The sequence below is a fragment of the Heliangelus exortis genome, chromosome 1 (genome assembly GCF_036169615.1).
Source record: "Heliangelus exortis chromosome 1, bHelExo1.hap1, whole genome shotgun sequence".
NCBI lineage: Eukaryota > Metazoa > Chordata > Aves > Apodiformes > Trochilidae > Heliangelus > Heliangelus exortis.
The window spans coordinates 137,531,167-137,552,788 of NC_092422.1; the positions used below are offsets into that span (position 1 = coordinate 137,531,167).

A 21,622-nucleotide genomic window follows, 5' to 3' on the forward strand; every position below is an offset into this window, starting at 1 on the left:
TAAGCACTCTCCCCAATCCAAACCAATCTTAGGTCATTACTTGGGTACTCTGCCAAGCACATTCTATTTATATTCTTTTCATTATATCTCGTCTTCTTTCTATAGCTGTTCTGAAGGCACTGACTTTTCTTCAAAAAAAAATTGCTCAGGCAAGTTCCTTTATTTTCTGTCTCTCATAGGAGTAAGTGATGGCACTGGCTAGTGACAACAGAGCAGTGCTACAGGAGCAGCAGGATGGGCTGCCCAGGAGGAGCGGGGAGGATGCTGGACACCAAGGGTGATGGTCCAGCAGGATCTAGTGAGGCAGGGATCTGGCTGACTAGGCACCCATGTTGCAGCAAACCATTCTCTTGGGGACACGGCTCTTCTCCGGAGCTCTCAGGCCGTCTCTTTCCCCAGGCATCTTCAGGCATCTGCCTCTGCTTCTGGGAGCATGCCTTTTATTTTGCCCTTCAGCCCCACCCATTTCCGGCTGGGGCAGGCCCTAATTATTGGGCACAGCTGGGCCTAAGCTCCCAGTTCATTATCGGCGACACCTGGTGACTTGTCGTTCTCACTACACACCCAGGCTTTGACAGTGGCCAGGACAGCTGCAGCATTGCTTTGGACAGAACCAAGGACTGGAGATCCCATGAAGCCTAAAACCCAAGGCACAGATTCCTCCAGCTCTCTCCCAGCCTCAGGGTTGGCAGTAGAGAGTGCAGAGCCTGCCAGCACACTCAAGGTCCTAACAGCAGCAAGCAAGCTTGGCTATAAATAATAATTTTTTCTTTGTTAATTTTCCTGTGCATTTGATAGACCTGAATTCTTAAAAAGCTCTAATCCTTGTTGAAAAGCTATTTCATAAAATTGGTACACTAGTGATTGCTGTCACCCTATGAGTGATGGGACTATTTTCCCAACGTCTCACATCTGATGTGATTGTGACAATTGTCTCTAAATCCCAATGGGAGGAGCTGAACCAGGAGCTCCTACAGCTGCACAAACAGCTACAGCTTGAAACTGCCAACTAAATAAATCTCCATGACTGGCACTCATGCTTTCTGCAGGTCTGGCACAGAGAGGAATTCTTTACACATCTATTATCTGTTTATGGAATTATTCCTTTTTGTGAACCACAGGAGAACCAAGGTCCTTCTCAGAACTGCCCTGTTCAGGCCATAGCACAACAGCTAGAGCTGGAAGGTATCAGTACTCCATAATTTCTTGTTTAATCCAGCCTTCAGTAATCTTGAATTCATTATTCTGGTTCATGGGAACATCTCAGTTGGATGGGGAGGAGCTGTTTAGAGAACATTTCTAGATCTTGTAGCTTCAGGGTGAAAACTTAAAACCGTGACTCATTTGCATTCCACATACTCTGTTACCCTGACTAAATATAAAACTGTCAGACTTTGGGTCTGAGGTTTGGTTTTTTTTATACACAGGAACTTTTCTTGGCCTGGTTTCTACTTTGCCTGGCAGAGAAGATGGTTATTTCATTATTTTTGGATGCAGAGCTTGGTAAGACTGAAAAATATGTTTCTTCCACTAAAAGGAAAAAGGAGTAAATATCTGGATACAAACATAACACATAATAAAATCATAGGTTAAGATAATTTAAGTGGGAAGTGACCTCAGCAGGTCTCTGGGCCAAGCAGCAGCTCCGACCTTAGGCCAAGTTGGTCAGCTTTATTCATTGAGTCTTGAAAACACCTAAGGATGAAGATGGCCTTTCTGAACAACTTGCTCCACCACCTGCCTGACCCTCATGGTGAAACAGTCAAAAGCTTAGTGAGTCCAAATGAAAATATACTGCCCATACATACGTATGTATTGAAGGAATGGAGAGCAAAGGATAAAGTAGAGCCATTTACATGGTTGAAACCAGAACCACTGAGGTATGTAGTCAGATATTAAAAAAATAAGTTAGAATCATCTGTAGAGTATGTATATCACTGGCTAATGTAGTTCCCAGGTATATGATTAATTCAACCACACCATAGATTATATAAAAGACATAAAAATAATATTTAAAAAAAGGGTAGAACTGAACTAAAATTCTAAGTATTAAGCTTAATAAAATATAAACAGAGATTTTAATTTACAGTCTTCTAGCTCCATCTGGTGTTTGTTTGACAGAATTTCTAGCTTAAAGAAAATTTTCACTCTTTTCAGCAATACATTAAATAAAGAGTAGTATTAAAAGGACACAAGTTTATGCACCTTAGATTTAAAGTTGTGTAGTAACTACAAGAACAACAGTTTGGGTTTTTTTAAATCTATGTTTATATCCTGTGACATATCATATTGAGATCTGAGGAAAGGCTACTATGGCAAACATCTTGTAATATTCCCTCCTGGTATCAGTTAGATAAAATACTATTCCTCATCTTGTATTATTTCCTCCTGGTATCAGTTAGACAGCTAAAATACTATTCCTCCCTACCAATCCTACTTCACTTACATTCTCACCGTGGCTAAACTATCAATACTACTGCTTTATTCTAATTAACTCTCAAACATTTACAACAAGATTATCACAAGTATTCACACCAAATCTTTTATTGCTGCTACTTTCAGGTCAGAAAACAACATATTTACTGACTGGAAAAAAAAAAAAAACAAAACACAAAACCAAAACAAAACAGAAAAAAAACCACTTTAGAAAGAAGAGTGAGAAGATCCCCACTTGACAGCTCACTGGGCCAAATGTTTGTGGTGAAAGGACCTACACAGTCTGAGACATAAGTCATAAGTCACTTCTGGTATCATAGAATCAGAGAACAGTCCAGCTTGGAAAGGGTCATAAAAGATAACTGGTTCAACCTTCTGTGAGAAAGGAAGCCTAGGTGAGGCTATCTACTCTCTTGCCCAATTGCATCTTAAAATCATCTGGTGATGGAGACCCAACCATATCCCTAGAGAGGTTGTTCCAGTAACTGTTCTCACTGTAAAAAAAGTGTTTTTTTATGTTGAGACAAAACTTGTTCCAGGGCCCCTTGTACTCATTGTACTCTTCTTCTCCATGTGGCACCATGTGAAGAGAGAACTTCAGTCCTGTTCATAGATACCGGTTAAGTGCAGGAACATGGTGATGAGGTATCTCCTGAGCCCTTTTTTCTCCAGGGAAAAAAAATCTAACTGTCCCAGTCTTTTCCTACTCATCTCACAAACCAGTGTATCCTGCCAGTTTGTCAGGGAGAAAGCTGTGGGAAAGAGTGTCAAATGAGTTGCTGAAGTCCAAGTCAACAATACCCACAGCCCTCCCCATGTCAACAGAAAATCTTATTTTGATGTAGAAGGTGATCATGTTTGTCAGGCATGATTTGCCTTTGGTAAATCTTTCCTGGATTTCCCCAGACACATTTCAATTGCTTTGTAATAGTTTCTATGAGTACTCATTCCATTAATTTCCCAAGGACTGGAGTAAGCCTAATGGACCTGTAGTTTCCTGGGCTCTCTTTTGGGCCCTTCTCATACACGGGTATGACATTTGCCTTCTTTCAGTCATCATAGACAACCCTTGATCTCCACGAAATTTTCAACTATTACAGACAGCATCCTTTCAACAATGCCAGCCCCTTTCTCTTCACAACCTGGGATAGATTCTGTCTGGGTCTATAAATTTACATTGGTATAAGAGTGTAAGCTCTTCTCTGTTAGCATTTCTCATGATGTAATGGCATAACACACTCATTGTCTACTAGGTCTGACATACAGAACTGTCTTGTCCTGGTATACAACCCCAAACTTATTGTGAAAAACAGGATAAGTTAAATACTAGCCTTTAAGAATGGGATTCTTGTGTTTCATTGAGTGTATACTGACCTGAACACGCACATTGAAGAGGAAATCAACATGAATACATTTTCAAATAGGATTTAGCAATACATAATTATGTACAATAGCAGGTACTTCCTGACAAACAAGCTTTCTGCATACCTTATGGGCTTGACTATACTTGTAGATCACCTGAGGAAAGTAGGCAACATGGAGAAAATCTTCTCCAGCAGCAAATACATTAAAAAATAGACCTTTCTTTTTGTCCCTATCACAGTTAGAACAATGAGTTTTCCAACTTTACTCATTTTAAGTAGATTACTCTTCAAGATGCTTGGTTACAAGGGATAATGTTTCCAGAGACATCGTTCATTATATGTATGGGTATTATTGTGGCCTTTAGAATTTGCCTGCAGAAGATTATTGTTCAAAATTATAAGACTATCTGTATGTCTCATCTGCAGGTGACTGAAGAACTCACTGAGCTTGATATTCAGCATTTCAGCAATTTTTTTATGAAATGCAAGCACTAGCTCCTGGGATCTCACTAGTACTCACATTCTTTATACTGCAGATAATCCACTTCTCAATTCAGACCTGTTGTTTCTTTACTCACAAGATGACTCAGTTTCCTAAAACGTCCGTGTGTGATGGCAAAGTGAAAGAAGCTAAAGCAAAGATGTTGTAAATCAGTTAGTGCAGCAGCTTGGTGTCACACAAGTTCAAAATACTCTCACCTGGGCTGCTGCTCCTTGCCCTGTTCTCCACGTTCTCCACCAATCTCTATGGCAACAGCTGGTAGATACAAGAGATGAAGCTGCAAAAAGTACCCAAAGGAAGACAACAAACATAAAACAAGTACCTAAACAGGACACCCTTGAGCCCTGCGTCTGAGAATGATTGTAACTTGTACCCTACTCTGTCAAGACAAGGAGGGAATGAAAAAAACAAAGCAAATGAAAAGCAGGTCATATAACAGGGCATGCCCAAGCACACAAAACAAAACCAGTGCCATGGAGCACAATGGACTCCTGTCACCTCTTGAACATTGCCCAGAAGAGTATCAGTAGTGTTGGAGACAGTTTTGTGTGCCTCTTCCTGATTCCTTCTCTTCCTCAAGATCAATACATGCATCCCAACCAAGTTACAGTCAATGTCCAGGCTGAAGTAAGAGCTGCTTGATTATAAGACTCTCTGTGGTCTGAGGTGAAGTCATATCTGGGGTAGCTCAAAAAAAGAAAAAAAAACCCCAACCTTGTTCTTTTCCTTTTAAAAATTATTATTATTTTTTAATTATTATTTTTTCCCCAGGTCTAAAAGTTCAGGAATTGCAATTTTAGCTGTCAGACTGAGCTCTTCCTTCTAAGACCATGTCATCCATCAAACCTATTCTCTGAAGTCTCTAATTGAAAATGATTCAGCATTGACTGATGCAAATGGAATGGGTTTACTTTAAAGGAAAAAATTAATTTTGGCTGTCCACTGAATGTCACAGATAAAATTCACTGCATGTAGGAAAACAACGCTGTACAGTGCTGTTGAGCCAAGACTGTCTAACAGATGTTGTAGTCATTAGTTGAAGCATAGCAACAACATTTTTAATAAGCAGGAAACAGGAAAAACTTTATTTCCCTATGATGATACTGTGGAGGCATTACTTTTACTAAAAGCCTTGTTTCTTCCTGATTTCTGATGTGCTCTGGCTGTAGCCTGCAATACTATCTTAATGCTCTGATCCTCCACATGCGTAGAAGGCCTTAGCATTAGGAAAATATATTTACCAGGTGATTTGTTCCTGCTTCACAACCAAAGCTCATTTCCAAGACTCCAGAGAGGACTAATCCAGAAAGCAAGGAGTCCCAAGCCTGGTTCTTGTGCCACATCCATCCAAAATTCTGTGTGAGATTTCCAAAAGTCAACTCTGGCCCAGAGAAAGAAGCAAAACACAGCAGGCTTTGGGATAGCCTGAAATTCAAAAGAAAGTTGCCTCAAGTCTGGCTCCTCACTACAGTATCACCAGGACAGGAGAAAAAAAAAAAAAAAGTTAAAGTTACTTAGTATCTTTCTGTGCTTCTTTTCCTAAGTGGGGTAGAAGATACTTCTTTACTTCAGTAAGGTAACCTGCTCCAGAAAACAAGAAAGCTACATGTTGTCTACTACATGGAACATTTGAGATTTCTGGAAAGGGAGGCTTATTTAGTTAACTTGGTTTGACTACAGAGATGCCCAATAGTTCCACAACACCCAGATGGAGGGGTTTTGGTTTGCAGTTGTTTTGTTGGGTTTTTTGGTTTTGTTTTGGGTTGTTTTTTTTTTTTTTTTTTTTGGGGGGGGGGGTTCATTTTGGTTTTTGTTATTATTATTATTGTTGTTGTTTTTTCAGCTCTGTTTCTTTTCTTTTGGATTTTATTTTTTTAATCTGAAACAACACATGAAAGAGATTTGTAATATATTCCAATAGTTTCCAGTCTCTTAATGATTTTCAGGAGGAAAAATCTCCCTGATATTTTCTGCTCAAATCTTATTTACTTAAGTGTAGCCATTACAAGTAACTAAACCCAGTAACCCAGTGTTCCACTTGGACAATTACTCTTCATTTTCTAATCATGCAAGTAGGAAAAAAAAATTAAAAAATAAAAAGGAAAGAGGGAAAGAAGGAACAAAAAAGAGAACACAGTTGTTGGTTTGTTTTTTTTTTTTTTTTTTTTGAAAGCTCTGGTGGGATCATAGGATGATTCAGGTGGGAGGAACCCTCAGGAAGTCCCTGGTGCAACCTCCTGCTCAGGGCAGAACCAGCTCTGAGCTGAGTGGGTTGCTCAGGGTTTAACCCTGCTGGGTCTTGGAAACCTCCACAGGCGGAGACAGCACAGTCTCTGGGTAATCAGGGCCTCTCTGGCAAGTGACAGAAGGGTCTGTCCCTACACACAGGCATCCTCTCATTTCATCTTGTCCCTGGTGCCTCTCCTGGTGCATAATATGAAGATTCTGGCTCCAGCTTACCAATACCTCACCCCCCTTTTTTGGGGGGGGGACATCAGATCCCTCTCTGTGGCTGAGCCATGGATGCTCCTTCAGCCTCCCTTCACAGGGAGGTCTCCTGCCCTGACCAGCTTCTAGGGTTCTCTGCTAAGCCTCCTCCAGTTTGTCCAAGTCCTTCTTACGCTGTGGCCCCAAACTTGTCCCTGGGTACCCAAGTTGAGGTCTGGTGAGTGTTAAGTAAGGAAGGGAAAAAAGAAGGAAAAGTTTCTTTCAGCCTTGTCTGCCACAAGAGGCTGAGATTGAGGCATTGAGGCAGGGGACACCAAACCATACAGAATTTCGTCCGCATCTAAGTGTCTGGTTCACCTGATCCTTCCTTTAAGACCCGTTCTGTAAAAAACTCTCATTTAAGATTAAAGAGACTCTCATTTAACTGCCCTGATTCCGCGGTGCTGCCCCGCTCCCTGGCCGGCAACCAGACTCCCCTCCTGTGCTTCGGCAGGGAGGCTTTAAAAAAGGTCCCGCAGCCCTCTTTGCGCTCTTCATCATCCCTAAAATCGGAGCGGAGCGATGCCGGAGGTGCTGCCCCAAGCATCCACCCCCGGGTTCTCCCCGGGTTCTTCCCAGACCCGGGGGGGCGGGCGGGACGGAAGCCGCGGGTGAGCCCCAGGGCGGGCGGGCGGGCGGGCGGTACCGGGTGCACCCCTCCCCGCGGCGGTAAGGGCGGGCCGGTTGGCAGCCGGAAGAGGAGCCGTCACCGCCCGCCTGACTTCCCCAGCAGGCAAGCAGGGAGGCAGGGGAGCAGGCAGGCGGCCGCCATGCTGCAGTTCTTGGTAAGGCTCCGCGGGGCGGTGGCGACGACGGCGCCGCCGCCATTTCGCGGCAGGGCGGAGCGAGGCGGGCGGCGGTGGTGGCCGCTCCTTGGCGAGGGGAGGGAGGAAATTTGCTGTGAGCGGTCCCCGCCCGCACACTGAGAGGCCCGAGGGGCCGCCGGCGGCCTCTCCCCTCAGCACGGCAGTGTCTCTACCAGCGCTTCTGCCCCGGGGCGTGATTCTCTCCCCCCGTGGCCGTGGGGCTGCTCAAATGGGGAGACTGCGCCCAGTTTTGGCTCTCCGGCAGCGCGGCATCCCCGTGGGTGCGGCTTCGGGCGTTTTCCCTTCCCCGGTTCCTTCAGACCCGCCCTGTGACCCCTTGAGTCGCCTCGCCCCGATCCTCGGCGCTTACCCCTGCTCCCGGCAGCGGCACTGCCTTAAAAACACTCCGAATATGGAATTCTGCCTTTTTTTTTTTTTTTTTTCCTCCGAAGTCATACCCTTAATTTGCAGATTGATCAGGTTTTTGATGCCCTCCTGATGCTCGAATGTCTTTGTAATAGCATACGTACCTCCCTCCTTTTGTGTGTTTTAAGTCTTGGGCCATTTTGCTTCCCTTTAAACATTTACCGCTGGAGATGGGGATTTTTGTGGGGAGACGTAAAGGCGAGGGGTCTTTCATTACATCCCCTTCACAACAGCAAAATTAATAGAACAAATGCTTTTGTATTATTCTTGCTTTAATACTTCTTTCTGTTTGTTCTCCTAAACTCTTCTGGGTGTCTGAAGTTGGATACCTGCCTAATCTTAGGAAATACTTAATCGATGCTGGTATTTTTAATACTGCCAGGTTTGGAAATAAATTACCTGACTAGAAAAGATGATGGTTTCTGCTATAGAAAAGCATGGAAACAGTCCCCTGTTTTTCACTCTAGTGGTGTGAGGGATACTGTAGGGTTTTAGTTTCATTCAGATACGTCCCAAGGTGACCTTTCAAATTTTACTGGGCAAAATGTGATTCAGCTGACTTATAAGTTTCATACCCAGTGTACCCAGATACAGAGCAAGAAGAGATGACCGATTTTAAGTAGTGAGGCACTCATGTTTTTTTATTAGAAGAATAAATAAGACCTATTTCTTCTCTCAAATTCAGAATAAAATGTAATAACAAGTAATTTCTGTAGCTCTCTCTTACAGTCTCCTCTTCACTGAAAACGCTCAGTAAGAGTAAATACACATAGCCTCTTTCAAAGTTTCTGTGTGTATCAACTCTTCTTTCTTGCTGCTAATATTTTTTCTGTTGCAGCTGCTAGATGAAACCCTTTTACAAATTATGACTTTTTGATTAGGGACTAGAGGTTAGAAAAAAAATACACTGACTGAGTTTCTTCCCTCGTTGGGTGTAGATTGTGTGTTTGACTCTTGCTCTTCCTTGTTAGGGCTGTAACTGGGAGATAAAGGGGTAATCTTGCAAACCAGGTATTTTTGCTATCCAGAGTCAAGCATAAAACAAACATTTGTTCAAAGTGCAGCTTGAAGTGCTGGGTAGAAACTGGAAGACCCTGAATTCTCACCAGCCCTGTTGTCCTTAGTTAACATGCACATTTTGATTGGCTGCATGTTTTGATATCCACATTATTGAAGTCTAAACAGTGAAATGTTTCTCTCTGCTTGAATTGTCAACTATAAAAGTAACTGGATAGATGGCTCTTGGATGCAGTGCAAGACTTTTAGTAAAGGATTACACTTGAAGGGAATACTGATGTCAGTGCTATGTTTACAGGATAAGTCACACAGCAGAATATGATAGTTGGTCCATCTTTGGAAATGTGAAAGGGTGAAAGCCTAGAAAAGGGCTCATAAACAAGGACTGGGGTTGTGTTTTCAAGGGAGTTCTCAGTGTTAAATATACAGGAATTTCTCTGCTAGACTGGTGGTCTGCATTAAGAAGAATCACGTTTGGTTTACATCAGTACAATGTTAATATCTCTCAGAGGATTGATAATTGAAACACAAGAGCTAATAATAACCACTGAAGTACACACACAAAAAATCCCTGACTTTTTCCTAAATTTTTAAAGTTAAGCTCCTTAAAAACTAATAGTAAACAAAGAATAAGACCAAAAATCTGTTTAAGAGCATACTAAAGTGATCATGCAGTCCTGGTTCATTTGACAGTTTTCAAGCACTTTTCTACAGCCAGCTAGCTTTTTACCAACAATGCTTATAGAAATACAAGCTGCACTACATCCTCCTTTGGGTGTGGAACAAATTTCTAGTCAGTATGTGATGACAAAGTTGTTACTGTGGGCAGTGGTTTTATTTTTCTTAAGCTATTCTTATTTTCACAGTACTGACCATAGCCAAAACCATTTTATTTACATAGAACTGTTCTCAGCTGTCATTATAGAGTGATTCGTATACTGGCAATAAAGGAACAATATTAATAATTAAGTGTCCCTTTCTAAAATAGTCCAGTGAGCTTTCATAGTATAGAACATACTCATTGTGAAGTGCAATGATACAAATAAACCCCAGTATCTTAAGGAGCTGCTCAATGAAAATCTCATCACTTGTCTTTGAAGAGAGGAATTTCTTTCACTCTAAAAATGTTGGTATGCTTGAGAATTTTCCTCAGCTGGCAAACAGGTGGGCTGCCTTTGTGAGTGTAAAGAATTTTACAAAGATGATCATAATCTGATCCTAGTAATCATAGAACTGCATAGTTAAAACACAACTGTGATGTATTTAGGAAATGACAATAAGATTTTCCTGATGAATAGCATGGGTAAAATTGCAACTCTGGAAGAAGGGTGGGAAATTAAGTTCGAGCAGAATTGAAACTCTTTAGTGCTCACATGACTTGCAAGATTTTTACTTTTATTTTTTAATTATTTTAACCAATGTGCTTTCGATGAAAGGATGTTAAATACTCTTTTCTCTGTGTCTTCTTTTTTAGCTTGGTTTTACTCTTGGCAATGTGGTTGGGATGTATCTGGCTCAGAACTATGATGTGAGTATCTTTGTATTCTTTGTATTTTGAACTGAAAATATAAGGTTTTCTCTCATTCAGAACTGAATCAATCTTTATTTTGATGGTTTATTTTACTTAAACAGAATGCACATCATACTGACTTCAGTTACAAAGGAACTGGAATGTAAACGGAACCAAATCACCTGCCTCTTTGACATCTCAGTGATGGAGTAATACTTAAAGCCTTAATTGCTTTTGGGGCCCTACAGGATACGTATTGTGAATAAGCATCTACATAGATAAAGCCAGGAGCAACAGAAAAGGTTTAGAACCTTCTCATGCATTGTACTAGCACTAAAATAATGTTTTCTTGACTCTTGATGGTCTGTCTACTTATGTTTTCCACTCAGTATAGCTGTTTGTTACTTTAAAATCCTACAGAGCATCTGCTGTTACATTAATCAGAATAAGCTTTGCTAGCTTTTTTTTGGGAAAAATCAGCACCTGCTCATACTTCAAACAGTATATCGACCTGCATTCTTTTTTTCCTTTTTTTCTCACAGTGAGAGTTGGAGTTGAAGAAGAAGATTTAGAGCAGAGTCTTCCATACAAGGTTTTAATTTCTTCAGAATCAGCAGAAACCCTTGTAAGAGCAGTGCCACTTAGCTATTTTCAGGGTAGTGGAGTTAATGAAATCTACAACAAATAATTTTTCCATTATTATGCAATCTATATTAGCCTTGTTTTAAAAACAAGCTGTTGAAGCTCAAATCTAAGACATTTATGTTTTGCTTTCCTTTAGTCTTCAATATTGAAATAATCTTGTTTGAAGAATTATTTTTTTGCTCATAGACGAACTTTTGTGATGTTTCCTGTCCAGTCACTCCAATTAGAACACTAATAAAAAGCTGTTTGTTCTTTCCAATATATTTTAAATAGCATTATGAAAATATAATCATAATATAATCATAAGAACATGTGTATCAATATGTATTGTAAACATTGTATGTTGCTTTTCTAGTACTAGTTATTGTAGTATTTAGAGTGTATGCTATTATAAGTAGTACCACAAGAGGGGGACGTTTGCTTTTGATTTGCACACCTCGAGTCCTGTGTCCAGTTCTGGGCCCCTCAGTTTAGGAAGGATATCGAGGTCCTAGAGCAGGTCCAAAGGAGGGCAACCAGGCTGGTGAAAGGACTCGAGCACAGATCCTATGAGGAGAGGCTGAGGGAGCTGGGGCTGTTCAGCCTGGAGAAGAGGAGGCTCAGAGGAGACCTCATCACTCTCTACAACTCCCTGAAAGGAGGGGGTAGCCAGGGGGGGGTTGGTCTCTTTTCCCAGGCAACTCTCAGCAAGACAAGAGGGCACGGTCTCAAGTTGTGCCGGGGGAGGTTTAGGTTGGACATTAGAAAGAATTTCTTTATGGAGAGGGTGATCAGGCATTGGAATGGGCTGCCCAGGGAAGTGGTGGATTCTCCATTCCTGGAGATATTTAAAAAGAGACTGGATGTGGCACTCAGTGCCATGGTCTGGTAACTGCAGCAGTAGTGGATCAAGGGTTGGACTTGATGATCTCTGAGGTCCCTTCCAACCCAGCCAATTCTATGGTTCTATGATTCTATGAAATGGTTCCCTGGGAATGAATGTAAGTAACACTGATGTGCAGTGTGAAGGGTATCAAGGTGGTATTATTGCTGGTATCAAGGTTCATTTGTTTTAACTGACATCTAAGATAAACTTGTCATAATGAGGTCTTAATTCTGCCGCTGTACACGGATGTGCTTGGTTATAAGCACATGGAAGATTCTGCTGACTGGAGTGGAGTTCTCTTAGTTTATCTTAAATGTCAGGCGGGTTACAGTCTGGATTTTTGTTTCATTCACTCCAACAGAGATAAAGTTTGAAAGGGAATATAAGAGAGAAACTTATTATATTACTGGTGCTACTAGTCTCAAGCCATCCAATGAGAGAACTGAAATCAGTTTTGATTAATTTTCCTTCTGTTCTGTTGGCAGGTTATATATGAAGTTAAAGTTCATGTTTTTGGGGTTTTTTTTTTATAGTGCAAACTGTGATTTTATTTCCGTTTTTATCACTTGTCTTGTAAAATCCTGTGTTGTCAAGTCCCAGTTTTAGCTAGAGTAATGAGATAATCTATTCCTTGCTCCTAGAAGTTACCCCTTTTTTCTTATTGATTTAAAACTTGTCAAAATCTACCATTGGGTTGCTTTACCAAAATGTATTTATTTTCAAGAGGAAATAAATACATAAATGTATTTATTTTCAAGAGGAAGATGACATTTTGAAGTTCACAAGCAGTAAACTGAATTTTCATTCAAGTGTGAAACTGCAAAATGTTGCCAATTAACAACGAAGTAGCATACCCCTGTGGGGAATTTTTTTTCCCACAAAACGGACCAGGAAAAGTATTTCTTCATAGATTTTTTTTGAGAACATATTTGCTGCTCTTGAACATCTCTCTTGGTTTTTACCTAGTATAGTGCAATCTAATTTCCTCTCTGAAAGTCATTATTGAAGTCTGTGCATCAGTTCTTAAGCTGGCTTATCCTTGACACTTTGTCCTCTCTTAGTAAAGAAAACAGACTGGTTTTACCAAATGTGCTGTGAGATGATTTTTTTTCTTCCCCTTGTTCCCATCACCACTAGTTGACTTTTAGTTTTAACAATCTCTAAAACATTTGCTGTAGCCTAGTTGAGGTGCTTCATTTGCCATTAGCTTGGTGCTGCTTTTTATAAGGTAACAGATCTTGGAATCTAGTATCTTAAAAACGAGTTTAAATTTCATGGAAGTTCTTGTTGCATTTATGGTATTGTCTTTCCTGCTGTGGCTTACACATCTCAGGATTTTTTAGTAATTTGTGTGATATTTATTTGTTTCTTGCTTTTATCTTCAAAGATCCCTAATATTGCAAAGAAGCTCGAAGAGTTTAAGAAGGATGTGGAAGCTAAGAAGAAACCTCCCAGTGACAAGTCCTAACAGAGCGATGCTTCCCAGGTCACCTCTGTGCATGCATCAAGGATGCAGTTTACGTTTCAGGCAACGAAGATCAAGTAGGGGGTTGGCATGGGAGATTCCTCCACTTTTAGTCTCCTAGAAATGGAATGTCCTTCTTTTGAAAGTACAGCCTCGAACTTTCCCTGGGACTGATTTTCAAGGGTTTCAGAGTTTGGATTTGCAGCTGATATGTGACTGGATAAGATCGTTTGTATTTTTCGTTACTGCTTTTCCTAATATTTTGTAACCCATTTTTACCTGATCCAACTGGAGTCCTTTTAGTCCTGGTACTGTGCATACCTCACACTTTGTAATTCCCTAGTTCTTAGAACATCGCAAAAGGAATTAAATGCATCAAGAAGTTACCTATCTTGTCATTTGTTGTGAGCAGTGCTACTTCATTCTCCTACCAATCCTCATTCCATTACTGGAGATGGGAAAGTTCATTTGTTGAACTTTGGGCTTGGGGGGGCCACGGGGGAGCTCCTGCTTTTTCCATTATGCTTAATGACCACTTTCAGCAGTGCTGACTTGTCACAAACATGTCTGATTTCAAGAAGTGCAAAAGGCCATTAACTTTAACCTGTGTTTCAAATTCAGTGCTGCTTCTATTGTTGCCTCTTCTTCTCCCCTTTCTGCTTGTTGCTTGGGGATGTCTCTGTAGCAGTAGGGAGGATGGAAGAGAGAAGAGTTATCTTCCGTAAGTGATAACTGGGGAACGTGGAGGTCAGCAGTTATTCTGGGAATCCAGAACACTCACTCTGTGTACTTGGTGGTCCAGTGTGTGCAATCATTCCAAGTATTTTTTTTTTTTTACTGCCTCTTGGTGTGGACTAAGGGCTCAAGCTCAGTATTTCCCGCAACTATGTCTGGTATTCCATAAATTCCTCTGCATGATCTTCAGCTTTTTGCCTTTTCATTTGGTTCAGTTGTCTACCATGCATTTTCTTTGGATTAGAATCATTTATCTGCTGGGTCCTTTATTGTCTGTCTGTGGTATACTGCACCCATTCCTGCCACTGAAAAGTATGGTGTGTGAGAAAAAGCACATCAATGTAGCTAAGGCTACATTTGGAAATCATAGTTTTGCAGGAACTCTGTTGTAAATTTTGAAGAAAATATTGCAGTAATTTGAATAGATTAAGTTATTTGATAGGTTGTTGAATTAAGTTCATTTTTCTCCCCTGTAAAATATGAGAGTCCTATCAACTTTGTAAGGTGACTTAAGTCACAGAGTCTCCTTGACAGTCCTTTTCAGAACTTGAAGGACAAATTTTCTATCTTTGCTACTAGATGTACTAGTTGCAATAAAGGGTCTCTCTGCTTTTATCTACTCTATGGAAATGCTAATTTTGAGGATAGGTACCAGAAAGATATTTGAGTAACGGTGCCTGGTGATGAACTGTTTTGGAGGACTAGGAGGAACAAGCACAAGAAAGGTACCTTCTCCTCTACTTCAGGCTTTTCACTAAAACATGCCTAGAGTGCTTCAGTTAGAATAAGGAGTGTAGCTTCAAAGTGAATTGTTCTTTTACCATGTTTTTGTTCTCATCACAAGAAAACTGTAGAGCAGTGTTGCGTGAGACGAATCTTGCCGTGGGCGCGAGCTCGGTTCACGAACAGAGTCAATCGAGCTAGTGTTGGTCCGGGTTAGTATCAGTGAACTAACTTCGATCCGCCTGGCTCTGGAGCCTGCTCAGGAACCACTCCCTGCCGATCCCGGGCATGCGCACCTGGGCCAGCCCCAACTGGGCACAGGTGGGGCGAGCACCGTCCGGGCCCATCACCCGGCAAGTCCTGGCACCTGCTGCCTACAAGCAGAGTGGATTCCTTTCAGAAAAGACTAAACCAGAAGATGTGCTTTGGTCTCTAATGGGTGTTTAGTCCATGAAGCAGGCCTTGAGACATTCAGAAGGAAAACACCCCAAACTTTGGGTACGAAGTGTTTTGCTTTGTAGACCCAGTGGACTGCACTATCGGAGATAAACATAGCTTGAAAGTTTTTAAGTACACGATTCCCTATGTACCCACTGCAGTTTTCATCATCTGCTCCAAACCCTTGTACTCAGATGTATCTGGGTGGATTCCAACTCAGGATTGTAACAGAATCAGCAAAGACACATTTACAGATTACGTTATGCCAAATTTCTGCTTTCTTTTCCAAAGTCTGGTGATGGCAGTGTTCTTCCACAATGCAGTCCTGCAACTGAGGAAAGTATTTCCCATCTAAAGATTCTCCTTAAAGATTTTTTTGATATTTATATATATATATATATATATACACACACACACATGAGAAATAGTTCACTGATAATTTCCCATCCTTCCTTCCACGATCTGCTCTGAAATGTGTAGCTTACATAAAAACTTTGAATGTTCACTAATAAATATTTAGTGAGTTTAAAAGCCCCCTCAGCTCAGACAGTCTTGGTAGCTACACTATGATCTCTTCCTATGGTAAACACTCAACAAACTCAAATTGGGAGAAATTGTTTGTTGAACGGTTGTCAGAAAACTTATGGTAGCGATATGTGTTGAAGATGATGGCAACAATGTGCTTGGTGAAGGGAGTTCACAGGTAAAGTACAGTTATGTTTAGCTACTACTGCAGTAGTAGTGTATACTCTGATCTTTAAAATAAAACTTTTCCATAGAAAACAGCACCGTGCAGCTGTTCTAATACCACTGCGGATGTAATGAACTTAGTTTCCCCTAGATTCTTTTTTTTTTTTTTTTTTTTAAATCCTGTTTCTGCTTTTCTGTTCTTAAGCAGAGTACTGAAATCTACTGGCTCTAGCCCAGTCATATTTCTTTGCTTGTCATATAAAATTACGTTAGTGTTTAAAATTGGATTATTTTTCTCAGACATGCTTCATGTTCTTCCCTGTCTTTGCACAGAGATGTGAAGAGATATTAAAAATGTCTGTATTTGTTGCCAAACAGGCCTACATTACTCTAAAAGTGTAATTTGGAGCCAAAAGATTCAGCTGGGTGTTGCAAGTAGATGCTGGGATTATTTATTTTTTTTCCTATCAGATTGTGAAGTGAACCAGCTACAGCTGCAGTGCTATAGAAAAAATATATGCTCATTAATATTAAAGAAATGGCTTCTTAAGTGTTTCACACTATTTGCAACACTTTCCATTTTAGCTCAAGCTGTCTTTTGTCCCACATAGTGAGCTGGACAGCTGTGTAACATTGTAACACACTGCTTGTGGTCTTCTCAATTACTGTATCAGGTGTTTTACCTAGCTGATTCAACTTGAGGCTATACTGGATGATAGTAAATATTAACCTTCTATTTCAGAGGGTAAAGATTATACATGGATAGTGGCTGCTTGATGCAGATCTTGCATCTGAAGGCTCAGAGGGACTGTGGATGCAGCAGCATCATAGCAGGTCACACAGAATCAATGCATCTTCAAGATACCTAGGAGCAATTTTCCCACTTAACATGGGTATTGTGAATTTCTGCACATTCAAAATGCCTGTGTGGATAGCTGGAATTGCCAGCTAAAAAACGTGGACTTCCTTCCTTTGCTAAAAGCTCTTAGCGTAAATGCAGTTGTATCCATTTTTACATATTTATTCTTTTGAGACATTTCATAGGAGCTTGAAGCTTGAGGCAAAAGGGAGGTAAAGAGTATATGAGCTGCTAAAAGACTTCTGAAATAGTTACTGTGCATTGAGGATGTTATCCTGTGATTGAAAATGCTTCTCTAAGGCTCTTGTAGACCATCTTCCATTGATAGAATGGAGTTAGTACTGAAAATATACATAATGCCAGATAGCAAAGCTAATTATCAGTTTGCCGGGCAGTTTCTTACCCTTCATATGTTTGGAAGCAGCTTCCAGGAGGATTTGTTCCACCACCTTCTCAAGGATTAAAGTGTGACTGGCCAGCCTGTAGTTCCCTAAATTTTCCTTCTTGAAGCTAAGAGTGACTCTTGCTTTTGTCTGGTCCTCAGGGGTCTTCTTGGATCACCATAACTTTTCAAAAACAATAGGGTCCCCTGAGAAAGACGTTGTCCAGGTTCCTCAGCATTTCCTTAGATTTCCTTTTGCAGCTGTTGTACCTATAGAGACTTTTCTTACCACAAAATTGGGAGCCAGTGGTGACCCCAGAGCAGTCAAGTGTCCTCTGAAGTGGAGCACAGCCCTGCAGGTCTGGTGGTGGGGTTCTTTGTCAGCCCCAAGCACAGCAAGGGGGTGAACCAAGCCCAAGGTCCATCCCAGGAAATGTGTTCAGCAAGAGGAGTAGGGGGCCAGAGAGCTGACAGCAGACAAGTCTCCAGCTCAGGCTCTGCATCCATCCAAGAGGCAAGGCCAAAGGCAGACAGGAGCCTGGAACTCCAGATCTGTGCATAGATGGGACTCGTGGGCCCAAGGGAAGAAGGTGTGGGTGGAAGTCCTAGGTGAGGCTGACTAGAGCCATTAAGGCACTCAGGGTCTTTGCATTTGCTTTCCTAACCCCATTTGGCTCAGTTAAATCACAGTATGTTCTGTAAAAATGAGTTATGCTGCAGAGGATATACAAGGATAGGGAAAAGTTCAATGAAGTCAACTCTTTATGTTTTCACATAAGGTAGCATCATCCACATTAGAAAATTTTATTATAAATTAATGTAAAGATGCTTGACTCCTGCTAATGTAGAGTATCACTCTTCACAGTGATTTTTGATGAGTACAGTAATGTAGGGGTGATCTGACTGCACAGGACATTTCTCAGTGATGATGCTGAAGGGAGTTACGGTATAATTTAAAATATTAATTGCCTTTGAAAAGGAGGAATTTTTCTACTGTGGCTCTCCTTTGTGGTTTTCTTTTTTCCTGTGGTGTTGGCAGCTTTGTGCACCAACAGCTGTTGTTCTTCCTCTATGTGTGCTTTTTTGGAGAGATTTTCCATACATGTCAAGCATCTGGAAATGTGCTTTGAAGGGCCCAGACTACTGTTGGTCCAGATTTCAGATGATCCTTAGATTCCTGGGGAAATTGAAATGTTGCAAAGGAAGAAACTGAAATTTTCAAAATTAAAAAGGAGTTGATTTTGTAAGTCTAGATTTTGTTTGCAGAAGCATGATTGTGAATTGATATCTATATGTGTAAAAAACAATATCCACTCTATGTGAAGCAGAATTACTTGAATATTAGGAAGTGATGGTGGAAGAGAAGACTCCAGGGAGACCTTATAGCAGCTTTTCAGTAAGACTAAAGGGGGCCTACAGGAAAGCTGGGAAGGGACTCTTTACAAGGGTATGTAGTTCAAGGGGCAACAGTTTCAAACTGAAAGGTAGGTTTAGATTGGATATTAGGAAGAAATTCTTTAGTGTGAGTGTGTTGAGACAGTGGCACAGGCTGCCCAGAGAAGTTGTGGATGCTCCTTCCCTGGAAGTGTTCAAGGCCAGGTTGGATGGGTCTTGGAAAAAACAGGTCTAGTTGGAGGTGTCCCTGCCTCTGGCAGGGGGATTCAAATTAGATCATCTTCAAGGTCCCTTCCAGCCCAAAACGTTCTATGATTCTATGACACTGGAGTGCATATATTGCTGATAAAGCCTATAAAGAAATTTTCTGTACAGGTCTTTTTATTTTTGCCTTAGAGGGACATGAAAGAGACATCTAGTTCTATTTGTTATACTTGATGGTATATGCTAACCTTTAAAAGTCCCAAGTCAAGGTCATTTTTGTTGAATTTGTACTGAGATAACAAAAGCTGTGGAGGTTATTTGCTTTTTCACCTAAAACATAAATTAATCACAGATGGTCAAATTTACTTTCATGAAAATTCTTGGCTTTATACTTTGATACATCTTGGAAATACCTAAATATTCCATTCTTATAAATCACTGATTCAAATCACAACTACAGTGTTGACTCTTCTACCCTTGGAGCCCAGATGCTGGTGTGGAACATATTGTTGGTTTTCTGTATGAAAACAGGGATTCTGCAACTTTTTATCTCACCAATCAGACCCCTTCTCTGTCAACTGCACCTTTGGGTTGAAAGATGCAACAAGTAGTAAGATACTAATCAATGTATGAGAAATAACTATAGGGACCTGTTTAAAATTCTGTTACTCAAATTCTCTGCAAACCAGAGAGAGCTGAACAATCCCTGTACCAGCATTAAGTACAGCTATCATGCACTGGGTTTTTTTTCCTGAGAAGTAAAACATTATCAGCTGGAGAATGAAGAATTTCCCAGTATAAATCACTTTGGTTTACTTTGGTGAGGTTGTTCAAGTTTTATGTCGCTGTGAAAAGAATACATATGTAGCCTTAGTAGAATTTTGATAAAAGGAAATAAAAACTGAGATAAAATAGTATACTGCTGCTTGTTTATGTGATTATACTTTTTGATAGAAATCCTAAATTCTGGGCAGAAAGCAGAACTTTTGTTTTTAGGGCTTGATATATGTGCTGAATGTTGAAAGCATCTTGAAATCACTTCATTTGAAATCAGCCTTATTTCCCTTCTGAAGAAAAGATTTCAGCTGTGGTTATTGGTAGAGAAAATTCTGAAGATTACTTACTTTAAAACTACCAGTGCACATTTCCCACTTCTTTGTCCACTTCCCACTAATTTTAATTAAATTAAATAAAACTGCAATCAGCACCCATTGCTGTTAAACTAGGAGCCATGAAGCTTCCCAAACCTAACCTTGTTGTTCATCTGCTGTTGTTTTCTTTTATGATATTCAAATTCTGTCACCAAATACCTTTCTCATGTATTTTCTTATGTTTTCAGTGAAATGAAGGAAACAATAATTGTCTGCCTAAGGGCAGAATCTGTCTGTGGGGCATGCACTGACTGATCTGATATGGAAAAAGGGCCAGTACAGCCCACCGCCTGCCTGCCAGTGCCTGATGGGACATGACAGTGGAAGTGGCAGCAACTAATGGACAGCAAAATGCCCTGGAAACACAAAAACAGCTGAGAAGGCTGCTGGGAAAACTCCTTGCCCAAGTACACTCCAAATTTCTCTTCACTAATCTTCTGAGACACAAACTATGCCAGATATTCAGGACTGAATATCTGGCATGATGCAGCACAGCATCAAACCACTTCTATTTACCCAGTGCTATTGCTGGACACCTTATTTGGTTTGTGAGTAATCCTGGACCTCCCTAAAGCTGGTTGGCATGCCAGCTGCTCATCTCTCTTGCAAATGAGAATACCCCATGTTCATATGCCCTGGAAAAGGTGTGGGATATCATGGCCTGATGGGAGCTGAGCAGTGAGTATTAGGAGGGTGAAGGGTGGGTGATTGGTTGCTGAGCAGTTAAGCAAATTGAAGATGATGGTGGATAAACCATGAAGTGAAAAGGAGTAGAAGATCAGTGTATAGTAAAAGTCTCAGAGTCACGAGAGCCTTGGGAAGAGAGCAAACCAGAAAGAGAATGTCTTGACAAAGGAAGAATGGCTGAAAGTCACTTTGGGGACTGTGAGCAAAGAGATGTCCTGCTGCTTGCCCACAAGGACAGCACCTCTGGTGCTGCAGACACCCTCATCCACTGAAGTGCTTGTTCCTGGAGAAAGATGGTTGTGTTGGTGAATAGGTGGTGCAGCTTCTCTCTCCTGCTTCAGTGGCTTTGGTGCTGGAGAACTGCTGCTCATTCTGAAAGGGAGGCCTGAGTGTCTCAGCTTTGAGGACCAGATCAGGGTCTGTGCCCAGCAGCTGGGTCACTGGAGTGGTATGGAGCATTTGGATCCCAGAGACATGCCTGAGTTTTGTATGCTGGGGTACAGCAGAGCAGCAGTCTCAGGATAGAGCAAACAAAGGAACTGAGGAGGTGGGAACAGTTTAAAAACTGTGGTTGAAGTCTTGTCTCATGGATAAGGTGGGCATGGGGGTGCACTGAGCCACTGATTCACAGAAGCTTTATTTTTTCAAAACCAGATTTACAGTAACTTCTATGATCAGCAATTGTTTGGCTAAAGGATGCTGCCTCCTGCTTTTGATACAAGGGCTAAGACATGCTTTTGTGATTTTCTCATTTAGTCTCCCTCTGCCAACCTGTGGCCTCCTTCTGTATCTATTTCCAACACAAGTCTGTGGGATCCTTCTGTTTTGAAAGAAG

The 21,622-nt window shown here is 41.1% G+C and overlaps 1 protein-coding gene across 1 annotated transcript; it reads left to right on the forward strand.

Moving 5' to 3' along the window:
* Positions 1 to 7,421: 7,421 nt before the first annotated feature.
* STMP1 (short transmembrane mitochondrial protein 1) lies at positions 7,422 to 13,909 on the forward strand. The gene is made up of 3 exons (XM_071726935.1): positions 7,422 to 7,574; positions 10,513 to 10,566; positions 13,446 to 13,909. Exons 1-3 carry the CDS (start codon positions 7,560 to 7,562, stop codon positions 13,524 to 13,526), a joined length of 150 nt encoding a protein of 49 aa, XP_071583036.1. The 5' UTR covers positions 7,422 to 7,559; the 3' UTR covers positions 13,527 to 13,909.
* Positions 13,910 to 21,622: the final 7,713 nt, after the last annotated feature.